This window comes from Leucoraja erinacea, chromosome 31, assembly GCF_028641065.1.
Source record: "Leucoraja erinacea ecotype New England chromosome 31, Leri_hhj_1, whole genome shotgun sequence".
Lineage (NCBI taxonomy): Eukaryota > Metazoa > Chordata > Chondrichthyes > Rajiformes > Rajidae > Leucoraja > Leucoraja erinaceus.
The window spans coordinates 15,565,687-15,593,227 of NC_073407.1; the positions used below are offsets into that span (position 1 = coordinate 15,565,687).

General features: G+C 43.2%; 2 protein-coding genes across 8 annotated transcripts in view; one reads left to right on the forward strand and one right to left on the reverse strand.

Annotated features, from left to right (window-relative positions):
- LOC129711982 (formin-binding protein 1) overlaps window positions 1-16,935 on the reverse strand; it is a 148,149-nt gene extending 131,214 nt beyond the window's left edge. For 6 of the 7 annotated variants that reach the window (XM_055660076.1, XM_055660081.1, XM_055660080.1 and 3 more), the window contains exon 1: window positions 16,750-16,935. In XM_055660076.1, the coding sequence (XP_055516051.1) occupies window positions 16,750-16,773 (24 nt within the window). In that variant the 5' untranslated portion in view covers window positions 16,774-16,935. Of the gene's footprint in view, window positions 1-8,713; window positions 11,964-16,749 lie in introns of those variants that run through there. The other variant, XM_055660078.1, reaches the window with a different exon arrangement.
- Window positions 16,936-24,618: 7,683 nt separating this feature from the next.
- Window positions 24,619-27,541, forward strand: part of gpr107 (G protein-coupled receptor 107) — a 47,830-nt gene continuing 44,907 nt past the window's right edge. Inside the window, exon 1 of the mRNA XM_055660082.1 lies at window positions 24,619-24,783. Within this exon, the coding sequence (XP_055516057.1) occupies window positions 24,622-24,783 (162 nt within the window). The 5' untranslated portion in view covers window positions 24,619-24,621. The remainder of the gene's footprint in view (window positions 24,784-27,541) is intronic.

The window sequence follows — 27,541 nt, forward strand, 5'->3', positions numbered from 1 at the left end:
TGCAACATACGGAGTCACTCCAAACACATTGAATAATGACAAGGCATATGCTCCATAGAACTGATGATCCTGCAGCCATGGAAAATTCACTGCCCACTATGCTACCCCAACACAGATGCCCTGCAGCCAACTCTGGTTGAATTTCCTCCTCTACAGCCCTGGTGTGAATTAGAACACCAGCAGCACAGAGACAAAAAAAGAAAATCTAAAGCAGTCAAAAATTTGACCTAGTCAGAAAACTTTCATCTCAAAGTCCTTTTATTTCTGGGCACTCAAAAACAAAAAGCCAGAACCGCTGCCGAGATGTTTACTCAACACGACTTTCACTACCAGGATTTTTAGCTGAGGGTATACAAGCTATAATTCCTTCTCTTTACCAGGTCCTATTCTTGTAGGAAGTGTAGCATCTACACAAATTGGTACCTTCGTGTAGGCTGCATGTAGCAACTGCAATCCATCTTATTAAAATTAGCAACTTTGCAAGTTTGACGTTAACATAAGAACAAGATCAGATAAGTCATCTGAAGAACAAGGATAATTGGAAAAACAAGAAAAATCAGTCACTAAAAGCCTTTGGAAAATTGTTCTAAGACGCTTGCCTACCAATATTTCCTTTCATTTTTTAGCATGAGAAAAGTTCCATAATGCTGGTAAATAATTAAATCTAAATTCTGAAATTCCATGACATATCCGTCTAAAACATCAAAGTTTATAGACTGCACGCTTATAATTTGATGTCCTGTTGACAGATTTAAAGCAGTTCTACAAAAGTTGTGGCATCCCGGTTTATATGGAAACATTAACTTACACTTTACTATCCCTGCCTCAATGTGGATACAGAACATCTGTTTTATCATCTACTGTAATAGGCCATTTTACTTCAACATTATACTGCAGCGCTTACCCCAACCAGCTTGAAACAAATGATATTCAGTCTGGCAATATCCATTTAAAACACTTTTTCCAATGATGCAGATCTGTGACGAATTGCATGCTTATATATTATGAAACAGGGAAGTGAACCGGGTGGCACCATTAGTGGCAGCCTCGACAACAGCCTGTCTCTTCCCTTTCTTCTTTGGTTGTTTTGTGTCTGTTATATTTGTATGTTTCAGTGTATCTTTAGTTTTGTATTATGTAGGGGGTGGGGGGAACTTTTTTTAAATCGCTTGCCGCGATGAAGATGCGACTTTCTCCTTATCGTATTTCGGTCCGCACTGCAGCCTAACATTGTGGAGCTGTCGGTCCCTTTGTTAGGGATCGACTTCGGGAGCTCCAAACGCAGGAGCTTCGACTGGCTCGATCGCGGGAGCTTCAATAGCCCCGTTACAGGAGCTTTGACAGCCGACGGCAGGAGCTTCGATCGTCCCAACTGCGGATGTTTCGACCGCCCCGACCGCGGGAGGAAAGGAGGAAGATGGTAATAGTTATTCGCCTTCCATCACAGTGGAAAATGTGAGGTCGCCGAAAAACATGATGGACGTGCTGCCTGCGCTGGTGGGGACTTGGAGGGAGTGCTGTGACTGCAGTGATCACGGTGTTTGTGGGGACATCGCGCCATGAGAACATCCTAGTCCGGAGCGAGCGTGGACGGCTTTCTGACTGTTCGGGCGGACAGGGACTGCGACTGCGGATTGAGTGACAGCGGTCGGTACAACTCTGGTCACATCATGGTGAAGGAGTGTGCGTGTGTGTGCGTGTGTGTGTGTGTGTGTGTGTGTGTGTGTGTGTGTGTGTGGGGCCCGGACATTGAACTGATGGCTGCGTGTCTCCGCTTATGCCGCATGCCCCAGGGATTCTCACACGCCGCTGTGGTGGCTGTTATGTTTAAATCTTTATGTAGTTTTGTGTCTTGTTGCTTTTTTTGTATGACTGTATGGTAAATCAACTTACACTGTACCTCGATACACGTGACAATAAAGGGCCATTGAACCAGTATGTCAAAATGAGAAGAGAAATGAACCTGTCTTTACCTATTAGAAATAATGGGGAAACCGGTATTATAAAAAAAATCCCAAACTATTATCCTGCTTTTAACAAATTCAATTATCACAATTTTAAGAAATATCCAAAAATGATTTATTTTAAATGTGGAACAAATACATTTAATTCCAAACATGTTAATCCTTTGCCAACATTTCATATCACTCTAGCAACACTCAGCTTCAAAAGATTGCACAATGTAACGTTTAAGCCAGATTCATTTATTGTAGCAGTGTACAAAATCATGATGGGGATTAGACTAGGTGAATGGACAAGGTCTTCTCACCAGAGTCGGGGAATTAAGAACTAGGGAGGGGAACCTGACGGGCATTTTTTTTCAAGTTGTGAGTGCTGGGTGTATGTAACGAGTCACCAGAGGAAATAGTTGAGGTAGATACCATAGCAACATTTAAAAGACATGGATAGGACCGATTTAGGGGAAAATGGACCAAACGTAGGTAAATGGGACTTGCTCAATGGGGAATCTTGGAGGCATGGACAAGTTAGGCTGAATGGCCTGCTTTCATGCTGATAGCTCTCTGACTCTACGATTTCCTTTAATACTGAAGATACCAACTAACACCATGATAATCCTCCTAAGCAACCCTTTCTCATGCCTTCACATCCTTCAAGTGTAGTAACAGGAAATATTGATAACACTCCAGTTCAGGCCTAATTCAATGACTAACAAAAAACCCCAGTGACCATTTTCTGTTAAAATTCAATTCCTTCAGCTAGAATTACAAGAAAACTATTTTCTTATATGTACATCAACATCATCTCACTATTCATGTATACTATAAAAATTGTGCCTTTTATAGAAACATAGAAAATAAGTGCAGGAGTAGGCCATTCGGCCCTTCGAGCCTGCACCGCCATTCAATATGATCATGGCTCATCATCCAACTCAGTATCCTGTTCCTGCCTTCTCTCCATACCCCCTGATCCCTTTAGCCACAAGGGCCACATCTAACTCCCTCTTAAATATAGCCAATGAACTGGCCTCAACTACCTTCTGTGGCAGAGAATTCCAGAGATTCACCACTCTGTGTGAAAAATGTTTTCCTCATCTCGGTCCTAAAAGATTTCCCCCTTATACTTATACTGTAACGCCTTGTTCTGGACTTCCCCAACATCGGGAACAATCTTCCTGCAACTAGCCTGTCCAACCCCTTAAGAATTTTGTAAGTTTCTATAAGATCCCCCCTCAATCTTCTAAATTCTAGCGAGTACAAGGTTTTATGTAATACTAGTCCTCCCAGAGAGAAACATTTCAGTTTTCTTCACGTTGAATTCCATCCTTTTGCTAACATAACCAGGCAATTTACATTATCTTTAGGTTCCAACTTCATTTTCCCTATATTCAAGTCTGGGTCATTCATAAAAATTGATCTGACCATAAATCTGCCCTTGGGAAACACCACTGTGTCATAACCTGGTCTGGCAAAAGCAACCCTCTACGTTAACAATTTTATTTGATATCCTAACATGGGTGCAGAACAATCTTTTCTGAATGAAAGAAAACTTAATTTCAGTTTTTGAGAAAACTTCAAAACTGAAGCATTCAACATGCATTAACAGTAAAACCTATATTGAAAAAAATGAAATTCTTTGTATGCCCCTCCTGATCTTGCACTCCACAGTAAGGTAACCCCTTGGCCTCCTAAGCTCCAAAGAAAAATGTCCCAGCAATTTCAACATCTCCCCACAACTCAAGCCCAAAGCCCAGGTAACATCCTGATAAATCTCTTCTGCACCCTACTGTATCTAAAATACTTGTGTCATGCTGACAATGTTACCCTGAAGTCTATAACTATCCTTTCTGTCCATTGCCAGGTTTAGACTAATCTGCAGACATTATAACAGCTATAACATTTGAAAATTGACACACAAGATCGAAGATTCTCAGATCAGATCGACACTACACTGCTAAGACAAAAGGTATCCTGCCAGTTCGAGGTGAACAACCTAATGTAAGTGTGAACAATTTGATCGGTTTTGACCAGACACTGGCCTGCAGCAGAAAACTAAACAAAATAAACAAGTGGTAATTATTCTCAGACTTCACACTTTGGGTCTCTTTGTGAAATGGTTCCAACTGAAATGGTTTGTGGGCTCCTGGCAAGGAATAACTTAACTCATGATTCAGAAAGTACTTCCGGGGAGGAAGATACACGCCTTCAGACACAACTTTCACCATGGTACGTGGAGCCATCGCAATCATGCTGTCTAACAGTTAAAAAGTGGAACAGGAAAAATTGTAGCAAAAAAAAAAAATCGGCCTTTTAAGCAATTTTGTCACTTCATACGCAATAATAGCAGGTGCTTCCTAATGTTAAACAGTTTCTATAAACTATCAAATCTGTGCGAGTCATCGACAGCAACCAGGCATCGTGCAAAATTCAAATCTTTATGTTAACATTTTAAATTTCCCCACTGCACAAATGGTTAAGTAAAACAATGTAGATTCACTAGTTTGAAATATTTAAGAATCACCACAAAGTTAAACAAATATTTTCTTGAATAGTCAGACCTCTCAATTATTTATTTAAAAAAAACATGAACAGTTAAACATTAACGAGTAATATATAATCATAGCGCAATCATGTTACTAAGCAAACAAACAAGTGTTCTCATCCGACTATTGCAGTTTGAAAACCGAAATTCAACAAAATAAACCTGGTGAAGATGCAATTCCAGTCCAAGAGCAAAGGAATAATGCCCAACATGATGATTGGTACACTGTCATCAAGGCAGCTGGATATGTCACATTTGATTCTTTGGCACAGTTTAGTTCTATATAGAATTCTGAATAATTTTCATTCCTTATCTCACCAGCAACTTTGCATGAAATACAAAGAATCAGTCTATTGTATTCACTTTATTAGACATGTAGCTGCTCCGAAAGAAATATCAGATTTACACCATTAGTCTGTTCTTTCTCACTGCAAATATTTCCTCAAAGATTTTATTAATTTTCATCCAAGAGAAACTAATGAAACTGCATCTATCATTCTTTCAGTGAATGCCAGAAAATGCAATTGGCAAACTAGATAATTGCAAAAATGCATGGGGATCTTACCATAATTGAGAGTCAGAGTCACAGAGCTGTACCACACAGAAACAGGCCCTTCGGCCCACCTTGTCCATGCCAACAAAACTAACCAAGTTCCCATTTACGTGCACTTGGCCCACATGCCTCTAAACATTTATCCACATACCCATCCAAATGTATTTTAAAACGTCCTTAATGTATCTGTTTCTATAGCTTCCTCCGACAGCTCATTCCAGATACCAACTACCATCTGAGTGAAACAGTTGCCCCTGAGGTCCCTTTAACTTCCTCTGGCTGTTGGCTCTTCTTGATGAGTTGCTCCTTCTTACCTATTAACAAAATATCTGATCATTTTAGCAATTCTACAGAATCTCCACTTGTCTCACTGTGCTCAAAGGTGAACAATCCTGCATTCTCCTTTTTCATAATCCAAGTCCTTAACCTCTGGTTAGATTCAAGTAAATCTTCTGGGCGCACTTCATACTATTCCGAAAGTATAGTCCAGGACATAACAGCTTAACCGAGTTGTGTTAGAATCCACGATTTGCTGAACGTCTATGTTACTTTCTTGCTCAAACCACATGTCTGCACAGTTTATGCACTGTATTTCTAAACCAATCTAAGCTAAGGCACGTGGAGAGGATAGGTTTAACAGGATATGGGTCAAATGCAGGCAGGTGGGACTAGAGTACATGGGGGATTCTGGTCGGTGTGGGCAAATTGGACTGAGGGGCCTGTTTCCATGCTGTACGACTCAATAACAAAGTTGTTTGGTAGTCAAAGTGAGTTTGATACTACAATTACTCTTTAATAATAAATTACACTTGTCTGTTTCAAAAGCTTCTGGTGATTCCACAATTCTGTCTTAATACTGTAACAAGGGTTGTAAACAAAGTCTGTACTTTGTGAAAGAAAATTGAAGTAATCTCAGCCTATAATATCCAAATCATTCCCACTGTCCACTGATGTTACATTACCAAAGTTGATGTCAACAATATGTGTGGCCTAGTGGCACAGCTGGTAGAGCTACTGCCTCACAGTGCCAGAGATTGATCCAAACTTATCTGTGTGGAATTTGCACATTCCCCTCGTGATCGTGTGGATTTCCTCTGAGTGTAGACACAAAAACCTGGTGCAACTCAGCAGCATCTCTGGAGTGAAGGAATGGGTGAAGTTTTGGGCCGAGATCTATAGGGAGCGGATTAGAAAGTGAAATGACAGAGAACTCGTGTGAAAGGGAGACTGATGGTCAGCAGGAACTGGGAGGGGTGAAGTTTGTGTTTCAGTGCTGTATCTTTCAATCAATAATCCATGTATTACCTGATGTTTCTTAGTGTACTGGGCACACTATAATTTAATATTACCCGAGAACTTATTAATTATGTTTTTATTAACAGATTTTTCACCAGTCATAATTATAACAATGGTTATAAGTTACAATCATGCCATACTTTGCAGTGAGGTATCCTCGGATTCCCTCGATGTTCGGACACTCAGCGCGAAATCTGTGCAAACTCAAATTCAAGTGGTCTCCAGAAGTTTGCTTCATAAAAACTTGGAAATCAAATGTAATAGAGGAAAAACTACCCAGAAAAAGTACAGGTGTGGAACTTGCTGCCATAAGGTGAGATAGTGCTGAATACCACCAAAGAACCTAGAGCTTAGACATACAGCATGGAAACAGGCCCATCAGTCCATGCCAACCATCAATCATTTGTTCACATTAGTTCTATGTTATCACACTTTCTCACCCACTTCCTACACATTAGGGGCAAACCTGCAAAGGCCAAATACCGTACAAACTCACACGCTTTTGGAACGTGGAAGGAAACTGGAGCACCCGGAGGAAACCCATGTTGTTAGAGAGAGAATGTGCAAACTCCACATAGAGAGCACCCAAGGTCGGGATCCAGTTTGGGTCTAGCACTGTGAGGCAGCAGCTCGACCAGCTATGCCACTGCACATTTCGATTAACGATAATGAAAGTTCAGGCAAAGTAGATCGGAACAGAAGTGCATGCGAGACAGAGGGAACAGGAAATGCTGGATTCTTGAATAAAACACAAAGTGCTAGAGTAACTCAGCAGGTCAGGCAGCATCTCTGGGAGAACACACAGGCAATGTTTCCGGACAGACTTCTTCAGCATGTGAAATGAGCACAGGAAGACTTCATTGAACCAGAGATTCTAGTGCGGAGAAACCGAGCTGAAACAGCCCGTTTCTATTCAGTTTTAAAATGGACCCAATCATTTTACAGCATATCACCAATACCCACTTCCTGCCAGGTTATGTCTAAAAAAAGGCAGCACTATGATGATGCTTCTCTTTTCTCGGAATTCAAGCAATATCAAGACAGTCGTTCTGCCCCTGTTGTTGCAAATATAGATTTGAGTTTTTCTACACTAGGACTCCGAGAACTCTTATTCCTTTTTACATATGTGTACCAAAAATACAACCATTAATTCATCCTCCAGCTCAAATGCTAAAAGTGTATACAATAGAGTTAATGAGATGAGAAAAATGTCAAGTATGATTGCAGAGTGAAAATACAATTTTGAGCACATTTAAAGTTATGCAAATGTCTGGTAAATGATCCTGAATCTATTGGCCTACGCTAGTATTAAATCTTGATTGCATTTGCCGAAACACTTGAACAGTGGTATTATGCAGACAGTGTAACCCAGAAACAACTATTAATAATCAAGAGAACAAGTTCAAATCTTAGTTTGAAAATAAGTCCACAAAACTGGTTTTCCATTTTCCAGAATGCATCACAGTGGAGAGCCACAAACTAAAATGTTCTTAGATGTACAATGGAGACAGATAATTCAAGGAAAATCTCGGTGAAATAATCATCTTTAAAATGAATTGATGCTACATTATGCAACAATGTGCAATCACAGCAAGTTAGCACAATGGCCATTCCATTTAAACCTGAAATAATTATTTAGCAAATACATCACCAGTTATTTCACAGTTTACAAAATTAAGCCAGACTACCATCTACAAGACATTGATTGTGCAGAGGTATCTGAAATCATAAAGATAATAAATAAGGTGAATGCACAGTCTTTTTCGCAGGCTAAGGGAATTAAAAACTGGATGACATAGATTTAAGGTGAGAGGGGGGAAAGATTAAATAGGAACCAGAGGGACAACCTTGTCCACAAAATAATGTGGTGGGTATCTGGAACGAGCTGCCAGAGGAAGTAATTGAACCAGGTACAATAACAACTTTTAAAAGACACTTGGATTGTGTGACTCCATACATTTTAGATTACTTTCTTTTATAGCAGCCTTTGATTGTGATATATCTGCCAATATTACTATTGCTGTTTAATGCATTCCTGTTCAGTATATAAATGACCACTTCTGCTTGGTAAGTGCCTTAGTAAATTGTATCTGTGGCCACCAAGTTAATTGACAAATGCTCTCACTCAAATATTATCACATTGATTTAAAGATACAACTGCTATTCTATGCCAGGTAACTATTACACAGATTCATAGGGGACACATTTGACAAGTGACTTTTTAATTCTCCAATTTACTGACAAATAATTGGAGTTTTCCTAAATTAAAAGTATAATGATTATTGCTGCCACTTGAAGGCACATTCTGCAACAGTGGTGCACAAAAACTCATAACAACTATTGTTTCATTTTGTTGCTACTCACCATAATTCACCATCAAGTCGAACCTATAGAAAGATAGTTCAGTTGGTCTGCACCAGGATTTACAATCCATCCGTGTTCACTTCACATGCTCGTCTCTTCCCTTCTTCCTCCCACTCATCTACACTATTCTCCAATAGCATTCATTCAAACTCTCCTTGAGACAGCACGTTCCACATTTTTACTTATTTCCAGTTAAAGTGATTTCCTTAGATTAAATTTTTGATCTCCAAGTCTTTGTCTTGTACCACAAGTGGGAAATATTCCCCTTTTCTAACTGGAGGACTTAATTCTTATCGCCTTGCTCTGTAGAAGCATCGTAGCCTGCTCAATGCTTAGCGAAGCCTCCAGCAAGAATGACAGTATAATGTTACTTCAAATCGTGCCACTCCTACTTCACTGCCTTATTATAAAAGAGATCGCTGCTACACATCGCTGTTTCAAATCCAGTCTCGCCAACGTTCTGTTCAAATTTAACTCAACACCCTTGCCTTTTGAAACTTGATTAATTCTTAATTATTTCTTGATTAATTCTTCTCTTTTTAATTGCACCGTTAACCTACGTGCATTTTAGTGATTTATGCATTCGATTATTTTGCTCCTATACCCCATTTCAAGCAGTGTCTCAATTCTTAAATTGAAAAGCAAAATAAAAAAGCATATGCAACGAGAAAAGAATAGAGAGAGGTTGCATCCAAGGAGAACCTAAACGTGAATATTTCAGATTGATATCCCTCCATCAGAAATGAGAAAGTTTTAGAAAGCAGGAATGTTTTGAATTGCAAAGAGTGGGAGGGGCAGGAAGAACAATGGAGAACCCTGTAATAGGATGGAGACCATGACACAATGGATGATAGAGCCTAGTGTCAGGGTTGTGAAAGCCCATTCACCCCACCCCTCTCTCTTCTCTGTAACATTTCTATTTATTTTCTGTTCTAACAAAAGGATATTGACACACAATGTTATTTCTGTTCTGCTCTTCCAATGCAGAATATCTCCAGTATTTGCTGTTTTTACTCCTCATTCCTGCATTGAGAGGTATCTACGCTGGGGAACAGAAGATTTCCCCACTGCAGAGAAAAGCAGCGAGATTAACTTTTCCATGTCTCAAATCAATTGTGCAAACTTCCTACAAAACGATGAGGCATTTCTGTAATGGAGCAACACCCAAAGCCATTTGAGTCATTTTCAACTAAGTGTCATGCTAATTCGCCAGTGGGATAGAAAGCCAAGTAACAGAAGAAACATATTGCTAACCATTTATCCATCTCCTCTCTAGAATGTACACAAAATGCAAAGTCTTTCAATTTCTAAACTGAATTATAATTTTCTGTCATCAGTAATTTCAATGATTGATGACTTTGAAAATAGCCTAAAGGTAATGGGGTTGGGAATCGAAGACTAGAGGGAATAGGTTTAAGGTGAGAGAAGATTTAATAAGAACCCGAGGGGAAACTTTTTCACTCAGAGGGCGGTGGATATAAATGCAATGCGTGCCAGAGGAAATAGTTGAGGCAGGTACAATAACACCATTTAAAAAACATTTGGACAGGTCCATGAAGAGGAAAGGTTTCGAGGGATGTGGGCCAAATGCAGGAAAGGGACTAACTTACATGGGGCATCATGGATGAGTAGGCCAAAGGGCCTGTTTACGAGCTCTATGAACGAGCTCCACAATCTGAATGATATAATGGGCTGTTCTCATTTTCACCGAAAATTTTATGTTCTTTTGGACTGATATTTCAGCATCTACCAATGGTATTGTTAGTTCTATCCACCACATTTTTGTTACAAATCAAGGAATAATTGATTGATTGATTACAAGGAGACTGCATAAATCTGGGATATCCTCTCCCTTACATACATAAAGAAAGTGCTTTGAGCAATGCAAGACTAAGGTGGAGTGAGATTGAGATTAATTTCCATTTACGGGTGAGTGCGTCGGTCAAAGCTTGCAGATGAAATCAGGACGGCTATGATTTGCTCCTAATTACACCAATCAGGTACAAGGGGAAACCACAAATCCAAAATCATTTGCAAATGATTCACAAAGAGATGAGAGATATTTTCACTCCTGTCATGAGCCACAACCTTCTGCTTGGAAAAATGGAAATGATATTACAGGTCATTTTAAAACCAGAACAAGGTAGTGAATGGAGGATGAGAAACAAGAGGGTTCTGTACGAAATGCAGGGATGTGAGCTTAATCGCAATTCCCCTTTCAAGGTGCGATGACAGTCAGAATAGGCCCAAAGGCAGCCTCCTGAGCTGACAACTTCTGTGCCTGAGCTTGTGGTGGGGATGCAAACACAGGATATGTACTTCAGCCAACTTCCTGTTGCATTACTCAAAGAAATAAACCCAGATCGTGAGGAGAAAAAAAAAGGTAGATCTGCCAGGAAAGAAGAATAACTTTGTTACACTGTTCTGTCTCCAAAAACGAGGTCCAGTTGTAATGTACTGCGTTTACAGGTACTCTAGGTATGGTACATTTCTGACGCTCACTGCAGTTTAAGATGGCTTCCAAAAGCAGTCCTTTGGATTCTTAAGTGTGACTGATTGGTGGTAGAGTTAACATTTTTAAGGACAAGTTCCTGCAACATTGCTTGAAACGAAAGCTTAAGGAAGGGGTAATTCTGAAGTTTGAGCAACATTCAAAACAATTGTTCGGAAAACACCCACAATTACTATTCTCTGATTCTGCCTTCATCTGAAGTTCAAGATAAACACAAAATGCTGGAGTAACTCAGCTGGATAAGCAGCATCTCTGGATAGAAGGAATGGGTGACGTTTTGGGTCGAGATCCTTCTTCAGACTGGTCTGAAGAAGGCAGTCTGAAGAAGGTTCTCGACCCGAAACTTCACCCAGCAATCTGAAGAAGAGAACTCGACCTGAAACCTCACCCGTTCCTTCTATCCAGAGATGCTGCCTGAGTTCTTCAATTTTCAAGTCCATCTTCAATTTAAACCAGCATCTGCAGTTGCTTCCTGCAACATTTTTCTGAAGCCCTATGTCTTTTAAACTTCAAACTTTATATCTGAACACTGGTTTTAGATATTGTCGGTAGTTCAACAGAAAACTTGGACAAGTCAAGTAATTCAATCCAAATTCAAGGAGGTGAGGAACAAGTCAGCAGAATCCCATAACCAAACTAAATTATTTTGTCTTTTACCAAAGCAGAAACAATAAAAGTATTTTACTCAAGTGTCCAGGTATACCAATTCAGGCATTTTGTATGATAACTAAGAACAGTGCAGCACAGGAACAGACCCTTTGGCCCACAATGGATATGATGCAAAGTAAACTAATATCCTCTTCCTGCATGTTATACACATATATCCCTCCATCCATGTGTTTATCTAAAAGCCTTTTAAATGATTTTGTTGTATCTGCCTCCACCACCACCCAAGCAGCACGTTCCAGGCACCCGCCACTCTATGTAAAAAACCTTGCCCCGCTATGCCTTATAGTCTTTGAAATTTCCATCCTGGGGAAAAGATTCCGACTGCATACCCCATCTTTGCCTCTCAGAATGTTATATTCATCTATTTGACTTTGGCTTAGTTAACAGCAGAAGTTCCTCTGTGTACATAACTTTTTCTTCAGATATTAATTGAAATCACAAAATAAAACACGGTCGATTTGTGACAATATATTTCCCACTTCTCCGATTTAGGATTTGCAAAGATTGGTGAAAATGATGAAGAATGCACTCTTTCCTCACAATATATGACCAGCTGTACACACTAACCTCACATAAAATCGAAGATAGAATGCACAGAAATACATAATATTGTAAAGCAGCATGTTCGTAGTTGATTAGTAAATTCACATTTACTAATCATTTATCTGACTGAAATTCAGGTGGCATCAATGTAGATGTTAACTGAAAGTTCATAATAAGTCTGAATTCTCTAGCAACTTGTCAACGTACTTTATTGTCTATTCTGTAAATGAAAAATGCAAGATTATATGAAAATGCAAACTGCCTTGAAGACACAAATCGACATGACATCAAATGCAAGAACTCAACAATACTGGACCTCAATCTTATTCCAGAACATTGTTTTTGCACAATTCAGTAAGAGTTATCATAGCAAGATTTAATCTGATAATTACCAATTAACAAAGCATGCAAATAACTGATATCACAAGACCATATAAATCAGAGTCCTATGCCAAAGTTGTTTAATAACTTGCAAATGTTATCATAAAACTCACCCATATAAGATAGCAATAATAAACGAGTGATTGGAATAATGTACATAATAAAGTAACCAAAAGAGCACCTTTACAATTACATTCAATGCATGAACTGGTTATCAAGAGGTAGGATTTTGGGACAAGCCCTCAACTAATAAAATCTAACTTCACTCTATTTCACAGAACGTCACAATCACTAGCTACAATGTTGTTTGAAAGCACCTGATTGCACTGCTGAAGGATAAGCTCCCAAATAATTACATTGGATTGCATTCACTACAAGAAAAAAAAAATCACTACCACAAGAGTATTATACAAATCACCAGCCATTCTAATTTTACAAGGAATTAACAATGTCACATTGGCAACTTCTCCACTAATATTCAAAACCAAATTGTCCTACAAATTACCAGTCATCATTTCAATCCAACCTGCCACAACTTGTTTAAAAAAAACAAAAACAAATTATCTCTCATCTTATAAACTTCATATTGTTGAGCACAATAAATCTTGCATTAACTGAAACTCATTTGCTCTGCTCAAAATACAGTAACTACTTCATTTAACAGTGTTTTTCACCCAACTGCTCTGCAGTTTTCTGAGATAAGTATTTATAACTCTGGTAAATATAACAGAGGTTTTTCTAGAAAAGCATTCTTGGAGAACCCAATTCATTATGGCTCGTACAACCAAGCATTGTCACTTGCATTCCTTTTCCTTGCCTATCCATGAGAATCAAGGACTCCAGTCCTTGCACTCTAGTTCTGAAGGTTGCTGAAGAGATATCTGTAATATCAACAGACACAGATGGTGCAAGTGTGAAATGCACACCTCCAGATTTAGGGAGTTTCTTCTCAGCTGTTATCAGGCAACTGAATCATCCTACCACAATCAGAGCAGTCCTAAACTACCACCTACCTCATCAGTGACCCTTGGACTATCGTTGATCTGACTTTGCTGGGTTTATCTTGCAGTGAAGGTTATTCCCTTATCAAGTATCTATACACTGTAAATGGCTCGATTGTAATCATGCATGGTCTTTCCGTTGGCTGGATAGCACGTAACAAAAGCTTATCTCGGTACATGTGACAATAAACTAGACTGTAACTAACAAGAAGGGTCTCGACCTGAAACGTCACCCATTCCTTCTCTCCATAGATGCTGCCTCACCCGCTGAGTTTCTCCAGCATTTTGCGTCTACCTACTAACTAAGTAGTGTTTGATGGAGTAAATTATTGGATTATTTGGGATGCTGTCTGTTACTTCGGCTGCTGTATGTGTTCACCATCTTCCTGTCATAGAGAAGTATTCCTTCTCCATTTTTAGCAGTCCCTAGTCAGGGGTTCCTATGATGATGTGAAACGTTTTTTGAAGGAGCTCTGAGAACATCCCCGAATGTCCTTTTCTTCTGTTCTCCCTAGGTGATGCAGCTCAGAGGAGAGCAACTGCTTCAGGATTCAATGTGCAAAGTCCATGTGGACCAGTCACCATAGCTGGTTCAGCAAAATCAAATATTGAGCTTGTTCGCCAAAGAAAGGACAATGCTAATGATTCGCCAATGGATTGAAAATCTGGGGAGTGTGTGATGCAATCCAGCTTTGTTTGAAATACCAATCAACTGAATATCCCCGAGCCAAACAGGAGGCAGGGAATCCCAGCTACACAGCAGACCATGAACTTGGCAAAAGTTTAATCTCTTGAACACTCATTTCCTCGGTGGATTCAAGGTTCTTGACTTACAGGAGATGGAGCTAAATTCAGTCCTTGATGCCTGCCTTTGCTCCAAAAATATGGAAGTGGTCTCATGGTGGTTGTTGGGAAGAATTGTGGTGTGGCAGGGCAACTTGCCAGCTGTGTTTCTGTGGCTCCCAACATACACATCATTAATAGTCTACATGTTGTAAATTAGTGACTGAAGATGGGATGGGGACAAAGGACAAACACTGTAGATTAACTCCACTCCAGTCGGAAACTCATCAGAGTTGGAGCACTGCAGTGATGAAGGTCAATAAAAGATTTTGCACGATGACCTAGTTTGTCCGCTTCAATTTTGTACCAAAACTGGGCCTATTGAGCCCATTGGTTCAAGTCATGTGGCATGTCTTGAAATGTAACACATTTCAGGAAATTTGAGGAAGATTGCTCACAAACTCACTTAGTTGATACTTTTGCGAGGCCAGAACCAAGATGCTAATTTTTTGGATTGGTCATACTGCGAGGATCATATCCAGGATTCAACTAAATGGACATAATCCTTTCTGCCACTCTTGGGAGAACCTCTTCAGCCACTGGGAGAACACAGTTGATGTTTAGCAGAGACCCCTCTGTAATTACCATAACTAGACTAAAATGCTTAATTGCAGGTAGTCATAATGACAGCATCTGTGAGGCCCCATGGTCTGCGGTCCTCCTCTCAGATAAGGAAAATGACACCATGAATTTGCATCAGAACTACCTCACCACGTGTTGGAATCATGTAGCACAGAAGCAGACCTTTCTGCCCAATTCATTCATGCTGACCACGATGCCCTATCTATGCTAGTACAAACTAATTGCATTTGGCCCAAATCCCTCCAATCCTCTCCTGTCCATGTACCTGTCCAAATATATTTTACATGCTATTCTGTACTTGCCTTGACTACTTCCCCTGACAGCTCATTTCCATATACCCACCACCCAGTATTGGTAGGCAAAGTGTGTAGGAAGGAACTACAGATGCTGGTTTAAACCGAAGACAGACACCAATAGCTGGAGTAACTCAGCAGTTCTGGAGAAAAGGAACAGGTGAAATTTCAGGTCAGTCTGAGGGAGGGTTTCGACCCAAAACGCCACCTATTCCTTTTCTCCAAAGATGCTGCCTGACCCACTGAGTTAGACACTAAAAGGTTGTGTACCTGCCCAATGTTAATACTTCACTGGGGGTTTTGACAGGAAGCTCTGCTGCTGCTGTCGGTTTTGCCACTTCAATCACTTGCCAGACTGTGTGGTGTAATATTTGTGGCAGTTTGCATGCTGTGGACAATCACATCAAATGTTTTACCAAATACGACTTTGTCTGCAAACTTCCTCCAGCAGGCTCTGGTTGCTTCTGCCCTTGATTCTTAGCAGCGTGGATTGCTTGGAGTTTGGGCCACAAAAAATCTTGAAAACACAGACGAATCCTCACTAGCTAGCTGTTGGCTCTTCTGCACTTTACTGCAGATCCTTTTTTTTTTTTGTTGGACCTTGGCCTTCAGATGCCTGTATACCTACTTTCCCCTGCTCCTGGCCCCATCTCCCAGACATTAGGCTTTGCAGGACGTGAGCAGCAGCAAGCTAAATCCTCCGTGTTCCCCATTTCATCTTGGGGGAGGGTAAGTGATAACCTATTCAAATACCTTTGTCTGCCCTCCGCCAAGGACTTACTTCATACTCAATCGGCCATTCCTCCTCTCGTCTCGTCTCAACGATAATTTAATTTGGTTTAAAATAAAAGACAACGCGTGCTGTCTTGCAATTCAATCCAGCAACGCCAATTTAAGTCAATTAGTTTTTCCTTGGGTCAAAGAACCCAGCCCATTTTCAATCAGATCTCGGTTTGAAAAATATCGAGGTTTGAACATTAAAATTAAAAAAGCGCTTCGGATAACATTGCTCTCCAACGCCAACGCATTACATTCTATTCAATCAAACATAGACGCACATCCAACACCGAAATTAGCTGTTGCAAGGTGGCTGTGATAAATGTTATTTAATAATGAACAGAGCTGCGAACCAACGCAACAGTCTCCCTCTGAGCCTCTTGCAGTGTGAGCGCGGAGTGATGTCCCTCTCTCTCTCTCTCCCCCGTTACTCACCCACAGCTCTGTGCCCCAGCTCATGGTCGGCGGCTGCTCCCGGTGTAACAATTACTGAAACGATACAGTGGCCGGTCGGGGGCGCGCGCTCACTCGCTCGGCTGCGGGAGGAGAGGAGATGGGGTGGGAAAGGAGGCTTTCTCTGGGTCTGGGTCCGGCTGCCGGCTTTATTTCCCCTTCATGGTTTTCTCCCTCCCTCCCATCCCCCCACCCCCCCGCTCCTCGACCCCGACACCGCCGTCTGACAAGATGGCCAAAGGCTGACAGCGGGCGGGCGGGCACGAGCACGAGCACGGTCGCGCGCGCTCCGGCGGGGGCGAGCGGAGGCTGGGGCAGCGCGAAGCGAACAGGTGGGGTGGGGGGAATGTGGAGAGAGGGAGAGGGGGGGGAGGAGGGTGATTATTGGAGGGGGGGGGTTGTTGGGAGGGAGAGAGAGAATGGGAATTGTTGGGAGAAGGAGGGTTGTTGAAAAGAGGAGGGATATTGAGGGAGATAGGGGGATTGTAGGGGAGAGAGAGAGAGGGGGTTGTTGAGAGAGAGAGGGGGATTGTAGGGGAGAGAGAGAGGGGGATTGTAGGGGGGAGAGAGAGGTGGATTGGTAGGGGAGAGAGGGGTTGTATTGGGGAGAGAGAGGGGGATTGTAGGGGAGAGAGGTGGATTGTAGGGGAGAGAGGGGGAATTGTAGGGGAGATTGATTATTGTAGGGGAGAAAGAGTGGGAATTGTTGGGGAGGGAGGAGGGGGATTGTTGGGAGAAGGAGGGTTGTGAAAAGGGAGGATTATTGGGGAAGATAGGAGGGTTGTAGGGGCGAGAGAGAGGGGGTTGTGAGAGGGGGAGAGGGGGAATGTAGGGGGGGAAAAGGGGGGTTGTAGGGGAGAGAGAGGGGGGTTGTATGGGAGAGGGGGGTTGTAGGGGAGAGAGAGGGGGATTGTAGGGGAGAGAGGAGATTGTTGGGAGAAGGGGAATCATTGAAGGCGAGGGAGGGTTGTTGGGAGAAGGTGGTGGAAACGGAACATTATTGGGGGACGGGGGGGGGGGGATTGTTGGGAGATGGAGATTGGGGGGGTTACTGGGCGAGGGAGGGGAATAGAGGGGGTTTGTTGGGGAGCGATGGGGTTGTTGGGGAAGGGAGGGGAAATTGAGGGGGGTTGCTAGGGAGACGATGGGTATGGTGGAAGGGGGATATTTGGGCAGCAAGGAGGCATAAGGCAAGGAAGCAGATGGAGGTTGGGGCAGGGAAGTGGCATTTGGAAAGAGGATTGGGATGGCAGATAAGGAATTGAGGACGGCAGAATGGGGAGTAGGACGAAAGATGGAGAGGGTGATGATGGGAGGGGATGGAAGTGGAGAGGGGTGGAGGAAGGTAAGGTGAACGAGGGGGGTAATAAGTAGGAGGGAAAGGAGTAGATTTAGTAGATCAATATGGCATTGGTACTAAGGGAAAATTAAGATGAGTGTATAAGGATTGTAAGTTGGGAATGGGGAAGAGGAATGTTAGGGAGAGAGGAAGTGGTGAAAGTAAGAGGAAGTGGGGATAGGAAAAGGAGAATGAGGAGGAAGTGACAATGGGAGTAGAGTGGGTGTTTGGAATGGAAGCTGCACAGATGAGGAGAGAGGGGGCGCATGTGAGTGTGTTGGCATAGGAGGAGATGTTAGAGAGGAGGGATTGAAGAGAAGATTGTGTATAAAAGCATGAGAGGAATAGATCAGATGGGTGCACAGTCTTTTGTCCAGAGTAGGTGAATCGAGGACCAAAGGACATAGGTTTAAGGTGAAGGGTTAAAGATTTAACAGTAATCTGAGGGGTAACTTATTCACACAAAGGGTGGTGGGTGTATGGAACAAACTGCTATAGGAGGTACTGAGGCAGGGACTCTCGTAACATTTAAGAAACAGACAGGTACATGTATAGCACAGGTTTGGAGGGATATGGGCCAAATACAGGCAGGTGGGACTAGTGTAGCTGGGCCGAAGGGCCCGTTTCCACTCTGTATCACTATAGCTATGACTCTAAAAGGGAGGGAAAGTAAGGATGAGGGGAGCAGGAGAGTGATGCAATGCAACAAAGAGGAGGAGGGAACAGAGAGGAATGTGAAAAAGGGGGAATGGAAGTGGAGATGAAGAGGGAGAACCGAGTAAAGGGGATTGGTGAATGAGAGAGAGCAGGGTGAGGTGGGTAATGTTGGGGGCAATGGATGGGGAAATGGAGGGCAGAGATGGGTTGTGTCTGAAGAAGGGTCTCAACCCGAAATGTCACCCATTCCTTCTCTCCAGAGATGCTGCCTGGCCCGCTGAGTTACTCCAGTTTTTTGTGTTTACCTTCGGTTATGTCAGATGGGAATATATCCAATGGATCAGGAAGGGCTGTTGTGACGAGATGGGGGTAACTAGTGGGGGGTGGGTAGGGTAGGGGGGGGGGGGGGGATGGGTTTGCTGGGGGAAGGGATGAGTTTGCTGGGAGAAGAGATAGTGAGTGAGTGAAGAATTAAAAGCAAAGTGTAGGGGAGGGATGGAGAAACGTGAGAGGAAGGATGGGGGGGGAGAAGGGAGGGAAGAGGGGATGGGAAATAGCGGGATAGGTTTGGTGAATATGGTACGAGGTGTCTGAGTGGATGGGGAAGAGGCGACAGCTGTGAAGTGTAAGAGGGTGTGGGGGGTGGTCTAGAGTGGTGCAATGGTTGATTAGAGGGAGAGATGCGGGCAATGGCATGTAGCTGGAGTTCACCAGGGAAGGGGTGGTAGGGTCCCTGGGGATTGAGTATTTGCAAACTTGCGCTCATGCAGAATGACCCCAAGTTGTCCCTCCTCCCCTCCCCCCGATTGCAAGGAGGCGCCAGAAGACGCGAGTCAATTTTGGAGGAGGATATGAAAGTAAATGCAAGATTGCACCATTGCGCGCTCCGGTGGTCGGGGGGGTTACGTGCGCGTGCTCGATGCGGGCGCGCGCCTAGCGTTGCTTCGCGCGCGGGCTCGCTGGGGACCCGCCCTCCATTCACACTCCTACCACCAGGCGACCTCTGCAGGCCACATCGACCAACTGCAAGCTCAACACCTGATGCGGGAAACACAAATTGCTGGAAGACGTTTCTGGTCGGAACCTCCCTTCACATACTGAAGAAGTCCAGACCAGAAACGTCATTTGAACATTTCCCTCCACAGATGCTGCCTGAGCCGCTGAGTTCCTCCATCACTTTGCTCAAGCTTCCAACATCTGCGTTTGGTCTCTCTTTTCCCTAGTCCTGACAATAGGGTTTGGACCTGATACGTTTCTGATTCCACAAATGCTTTCTCACTTGCAAAGTGTTTCCAGTCCTTACACGTTCCCCAGACTCTACACTGGTCATTAAGAAACAATTTCCACTAATCTTACACCAATCCCATTTTATTCTTCCCACATTCTTGTCAACTCCCCACAGATTTTACCACTTATCTACCCACGAAAAGAAATCGACTGTGGCCGATTAATGCACCAGCACACATTTTTGTTAAATTGGAGGAGCTGAGACCTAATTTAAATAGTTTAGGTCTATATTAGTTTGAAAATAATGTTCATCAAAATCGTTACTGTGTCCTTTTTTTTAAACATTGTATAGCAAATAAAACTAAATTACAAGAATGATGTAAAACTAACGTCAAATTTCTTGCATTTTTGACCAGGCTCTTGAGGTGCCCGAAGTGTGAGGAAGTCCTTAAGCATATCATAAACAGTGTGTTCCTTCTCCTTGGCCTAATGCTGGATGTTGTAAACCTTTAGATATAAAAAAAAATGTTATGGTCCCTGCATAGCCAGCAGACACATATTTCACAAGGACATTCAATCGCAAAATAACACAACTGGAAAATGTCTAAAAGCTGTGAATATAGTATTAGTTTAGTTTAGAATACAGCATGGCAACAAGCCCTTGCTCCCACTGAGTCCACACCGACCATCAATTACCAGTTCACTTTAGTTCTATGTTATCCCACATTCTTATCCACTCCCTGCACACTCAGGGTAATTTATTTTACCAAAGCCAATTAACCGACAAACCTGCACGTCTTTGGGATGTGGGAGGAAATTGGAGCACCGGGAGAATGTGCGAATCCTGCACCAACAGCACCCGAGGTCATGTACGAATACGGGTCTCAGGCGTTGTGAAAAGGAAGACTCTTGCATTGGCAACTCTGCCATGCCTCAAAAGAAAAAACACTACGTGCTTGAAGGCCAAAGTTTAATGGCGTAATGCATGATCTAAAGAACAGATGGTTGGTCGAAACCACACAGGAGATCCAGCAACTCACTGACAAACATGATCAGTGTGTATTCTCCACCATTGTCAAAGCGGAGAATACAGAAACTCAATGGCCCACCTCTAGCAATTAGAAATTAGTCTGGAAGGCAAGGAACTCCTTAATCGTGACTCTTTCTTTCAGGTGAGCATCTTTGACTGAATTCCACATGATCCAACCAAAGCCCCCATTACCAGAAAACCGACAAGGCATTTCATGATGAAACTGACAAGGTATTCCATGTTGGGGCCTTTGAACATTACAAGCTAAAGAGACTATGGAAAATCCTCAAATGTGTCTGTCCTCAAAAATTAATTGCCATTATATGTCATGATAGCTTGCAAACTATGATTCTAACTGACAATCACAACAGAGACACTCCCAGAAAAACAAGACTGTCTCATCATCCACTACAATTTTTTCAGTCTTATTTGCAATAAAAGGGATATGGCCCAAATGCAAACAAGTGGGACTAGTTTGATAGGATATCTTGGTCAGCATGGATGAGGTACCGAAGGGCCTGTTTCCATGCTCTTTCATTCTATGGCTGCCTACAGTGGGCACCTCAAAGCATTGGAGAGTTACCACCAACACTGCAGACATTTGGTTTTATCCACTTAAATGATCAGAGGGGAGAAGAAATGTTCACTTTCACAACAGAGATGCAGGAAAATACCTCACCATTCATAGAGCCATTGAGTCAGACAGAGAAAAAGGCCCTTCAGCCCTTCATGTTCATGCTGATCAGTAAGTACCTATCTATACTAATCCATTTACCAGCACCTTGTCTGTAGCTTTTTATGCATTGGTGATTCATCTATCCTGTTCACTTATTCACTCTGATTTATTCTGCGAGAACCACAAACTGTCTTGAGAGGCATTAATCCCAAATATCTTATACGTTAATATTAAGGACCACTTTCCAGCACAAAATACCTCTTGAATGTGGAGCAAAACAAACTGTCAGAGCCTCCCCACAATCTACATTGTGCCTGATTGTACAATGCAATCCTCCTACCAACACTGTGTGGGAATGCACTCAGTCAATAGTGTACATGAGTCTGCATTGAATATTCACTGTTGTCTCAATTTCTTGAGATCTCAAAAAATCTGTGAAAAATGAAGAAATTCACTGTTAAAATAGTTAAACCAAATGATGGTCAAAACTTCTGTTTTCTTTCTGCACTTCATTCTAAAATTAATTGTCTGCCTTATTAACACTTTTTTTAAACCCACTTTCCAATATCAAGTCAAGTCAACTTTATTTGTCACATACACATACAAGATGTGCAGTGAAATGAAAGTGGCAATGCCTGCGGATTGTGCAAAAACTCCAGAACAGAATAGAACAGAATCAGTATTTACATGTTAGAAAATAATTTTTTACAAAAGACACAACACAACAGTAAATTAGTACAGTAAATTAGTCCCTGGTGAGATAAGAGTTTACAGTCCTGATGGCCTGTGGGAAGCAACTCCATCTCATCCTTTCTGTTTTCACAGCATGACAGCAGAGGTGTTTGCCTGACCGTAGCAGCTGGAACAGTCCGTTGCTGGGGTGGTAGGGGTCCCCCATAATGTTGCTGGCTCTGGATCTGCACCTCCTGGTGTATAGGTACTGCAGGGGTGGGGGTGGGGGGAGGGGAGTGTAGTTCCCATAGTGCATTCGACTGAACGCACTACTCTCTGCAGAGCCTTCCTGTCCTGGGCAGAGCTGTTCCCAAACCAGTTTGTGATGTTGCCGGACAAGATGCTTTCTACAGCCCCAGAGTAGAAGCACTGAAGGATCCTCAGGGAGACTCTGAATTTCCTCAGCTGCCTGAGGTGGTAAAGGGGCTGCCTTGCCTTACTCACCAGAGCAGCTGTGTGTGTTGTCCATGTCAGATCCTCTGTGATGTGGACTCCCAGGTATTTAAAGCTGCTCACCCTATCCACATAGTCCCATTTATCTCCAGTGGCGTGTACATCCTCGGATGTTGTGCCCTTATAAAGTCCACAACCAGCTCCTTAGTTTTTGTGACATTCAAGAGGAGGCGGTTGTCCTGACACCAGAGTGCCAGATCAGCCACCTCCTCCCGGTAGGCCTTTTCATCGTTATCGGAGAACAGGCCCACCACCACAGTGTCATCAGCAAACTAGATGATGGAATTGGAGCTGAACCTGCCCACAGTCATGTGTGTACAAGGAGTACAGTGGGGGGCTAAGGGCGCAACCCTGGGGGGATCCTGTGTTCAGGATGAGGGGGTTGGATGTATGTCTCCCCATCTTGGCCTGGGGCCTGGTGGTGAGAAAGGCCAGATGGTGCTGGCTCGAAGGGCCGAATGGCCTATTCCTGCACCTATTGATCCAGGCACACAGGGGAGTGTTAAGCCCCAGTTTCAGCAGCTTCTCAGCTAGTCTGATGGGGACTATCATATTGAAAGCTGAGCCGAGGTCACTGAACAGCATCCTCACATAGCCCCCCCCTCTGGCTGTCTTGGTCCTCCAAAATATTCCTAATAGAATTTAAACTGGAGGTGGTGAAGTGAGTGCTTAAGGTGAGAGAGAGCGGTGTGCAGAACCTGGGAGACCACATCATCCATGGATCTGTTCGGACGGTATGCGAACTGCAGCAGGTCCATGTGGTGAGGGAGCAAGGCTCAAGAGAGTTAGGAGTGTTCTAACTCCGTGCCCTAAGCTCCCAGTTGCATGCCATTTAACACCCTTCCCATTCCCACACTGACCTGTCCACCCTGGCCTTGTTCACTGATCGAGTGAGGCCCAATGCAAACTAGAAGTAAAATTACCCTCGGGTAGTCTGCAGCCCAATGGTATGTATGTTGAATGCTACAATTGCGGATAGCCTCTTGTATTCCCTCCTCTTCCCCACTCGCCCTATCACTCGTTCTCCCCCCCTCCCTTCTCCCTCCCTTCCTAGTTGCAGCATAGACAACCCACCCACAATATCCGTTTCCCCATATGACCTTCATCTGCACAGGAGTGCATGCAGTTCTGGTCACCCATTGCAAGACGCATGTGGGGGCTTTAGAGAGGATGCAGAAGAGGTTTAGCAGAATGCTGGCTGCATTAGAAGGTAGACACACAATACTGGAGTAACTCAGCATATCTGGAGAGAAGGAATAGGTGACGTTTCGGGTCTGGAAGATCCCCTCCTTCCCCACTCCCCTCCCTCACATCTCCCCTCAGCCCTGATGCAGAGAGACTGCCTGGCCTCCTGCCTCCTCTCTCTCCCTCCTCTCCTCTCCTCCCCTCCTCCCCTCCCCTCTCCTCCCTCCTCCTCTCTCCTCCTCTCTCCCTCCTCTCCTCCTCTCCCCTCTCCCCTCTCCTCTCCTCTCCTCTCCCTCCTCCTCCTCTCCTCTCCCTCTCTCTCTCCTCCCTCTCCTCCTCCCCTCTCTCTCCTCTCCTCCCCTCTCTCCCTCCTCCCCCCCTCCCCTCCTCTCCCCTCTCTCCTCCCCTCTCCCCTCCCCAGATGTTGACCCCGCTTCCCTGACCAATGCCGACCAAATTCCCTGAGCTCCTCTTGAAGTTTGTCTCTCCCCGCTGCCGCCTGCGTCACTAACGCGATGACATCACACGCCGCCGCTGCCGCCGCTGCCGGTTGCCATGACCCCCGGGCTGACCCCTGACCCGGAAGCTGCCCCGGGTGGTGACGTTGTTGACAGTATGGCGGCGCCAGGCCGCTTCGTGGGCCGGAGCTGGGCGCTTCTGCAGTGGTTGTTGTGGCTGACCTCGGTCCGCGGCCGGATACATCATCTGATCCTCAAGGTAAGGCTCCGAGCTCTTGCATCGGCGCTGCTCCTTCTACAGCCGGCCTTGGAAACGTCGTGAACGCCGGAGGCAGCTTGACATCGACCCAGACAGCTGGCCCTGTGTTACGTTGTCTAAAAACCTTCACCCCACATCTCCCCACAACGCGGGACAGCGCTGCTCCACGTCGGAATAACGTGAACACGGTGCAGCATACAACACAAAACTGGCCCTTCGGCCCAACTTGTCCGTGCCGACCAGGATATCCCATCTGAGCTGGTTCCATTTGGCCCATATCTCTAAACCTTTCCTATCCATGTACGTGTCTTGATGTCTTTCAAATGTTGCGTGTCTCAACTACTTCCTCTGACAGCTCATTCCATATAACCTTTATTCTCTGAATGAAAAGAAAAGATGCATGTTAAATTTTTACTGCTCTCACCTTAAACCTATCAGCTCCAGTACTTGATTGCCCTACCTTTGGCAAAAAGTATCTACACATTCACCCTATCAACATTAATATGCTTCTATAAGATCTCAGTCTATGAGCACCAAGGAATAAAGTCCAAGCCTGCCCATCCTCGCCCTATAACTTAGGCCCCCCAAGTTATGGCAACATCCTCGTAAATGTTCCATGCACTCTATCTAGCTTAATGACATCTTTCCTACAGCAGGATGACTAAAACAGAATGCAATACTCCAAATGCAACCTCAACAATGTGATCATAATCAACTTGATAATTGATCCCTTTCCATCTGTTAGTTCTTACCTCTTCTAAACATCCTCACTCTTATTGACCTTCAGTTGCATTGTTTGCAAAAGCACCCAGTGAGACCACATCACCTGAGAGTCCTGTGAGAGTAAGCAACAGTAGTGCAGCAAGCCATTCCACTGATTTAGCAGAACGGACAAGTTCAACCTGCTGGTAACGAATATCCAATGAAAAACATAAATAGTGGAAAAATTCAGCCGGGCAGCATCTGTAAAGAAAGATCATCGAACGTTTTGTTACTCTTCCTCACTCCCCTCTGTGCCTCCCCCCATTCCTGGTTTTCTCTTTTTAACTGATGCCACTTGACTGACTGAATTCTGACATCATTTATGTTTTAGTTTCTGATTCCAGCATCTTCCGTTTTGATTGTTTTCCAAAATATGTGACATGTGTTTTGAAATGTCTTGTGTTGACTGTTGTGACCGAGTAATCTAAATCCTACAAAATGGGCAATTTTGAGAACGAAATCATTTCAAAATCCACATATTCAGTTATTTCGGTAGTCTGCCTTTTTTTATTGTTCCCACCAAAACAAGTAATTTAAAACCTTCCTAAAATACACTATTTATCAGGTGTTTGCTTGCTTATTTAATCTACCTTTGTAGCCGCCTTATGTCCTCTTAACAATCTGCCTTCTTGTCTAAATTGTATTCATATCAAATTTAGCATGCAAACTATTTGGTTTTGTTCAGAGATACAGCGTGGAAAATGAGGTATCACAGAGTGCGCATCGATCAACGATCACCCATACACTAGTTCTATGTTATCCCAATTTTGCATCTTACACACTAGGGGCAATTTATAGACAAATCTGTACTTCTTTGGAATGTTGGAAGGAACCAGAGCATCCAGAGAAACCCACCCGGTTGCAGTGGAAATGTACAAATTCTGTACAGACAGCACCCGTAGCCAGGATCAAACCCGAGTCTCTGGTGCTGTAAGGCAGCAACTCTGCTGGTGTGTCTCTGTGCATCACCCAGATAATTTAAATAAATTATTAAAACTTAATGTCTTTGCATCGTTCCCTGTGGTGTATCACTCATTGCATCATGCCTACCTGGAAGAATCCCATTTATACCTCATTTTCTGTTTCCTATTAGCCAGGCACACTTCTATGACTCAAATATGTTATCTGCTGCAATATGAGATTTTATTTTCTGCAATAATATTTGGTGCGGTACTTTTCCTTCCAGAAATCTAGGTGTGATGCATCCTTAAGTTCCTCTTTAACCACAACATATGTTCAAAGAACTTCATTAATTGGCCAAACATGTTTGATCATGCAAAGCTATGCTGAGCTTGTCAAGATTTCATCCAGATATGTTGCAATTTTTCATGAACTCTGTTCTAACATCTTTAACTATCCGAATGACAGATGTTAAATCTCACTGGTCATTCAATTCTTGCTCTCTTGTCTCTCTCCAGATTTAAATAATGGAGTTGCATTGTTAACTTACAAAGTAATGCAACCTTCACCAAATCTAGGGAATTTTAGAAAATTAAAAGCTGTGCAACAACTACCCCATGAGCCATTTTTAAGACTGGAGGATGAACCATCAAAACCTAGGGATCTGACAGGCTGCGGCTCTTGTAGTTCAGAACATTTCCATGATGATTATTTTCCTGAGATCCTCCTAATTCTGGATTTATCGACTATTTCTGGGATGTTACATAGCCATTGGGGTGAATACTATGCAAAATATCTATCTTAATGACATTATCATATTTTCCATTTTAATTCCCGTCCCATTTTCTATGAGGCAAAAATGTAACTTTTTATCTACATTTCCGGTGACCTTCATTTCACCAAAGCCTGATTTTATCTTTTTTATTTGGTTTTTTTTCTCATAGAAAATGGAAAATAGGTGCAGGAGGAGGCCATTCGGCCCTTCGAGCCAGCACCGCCATTCATTGTGATCATGGCTGATCGTCCCCCATCAATAACCCGTGCCTGCCTTCTCCCAATAATCCCTTGACTCCACTAGCCCCTAGAGCTCTATCTA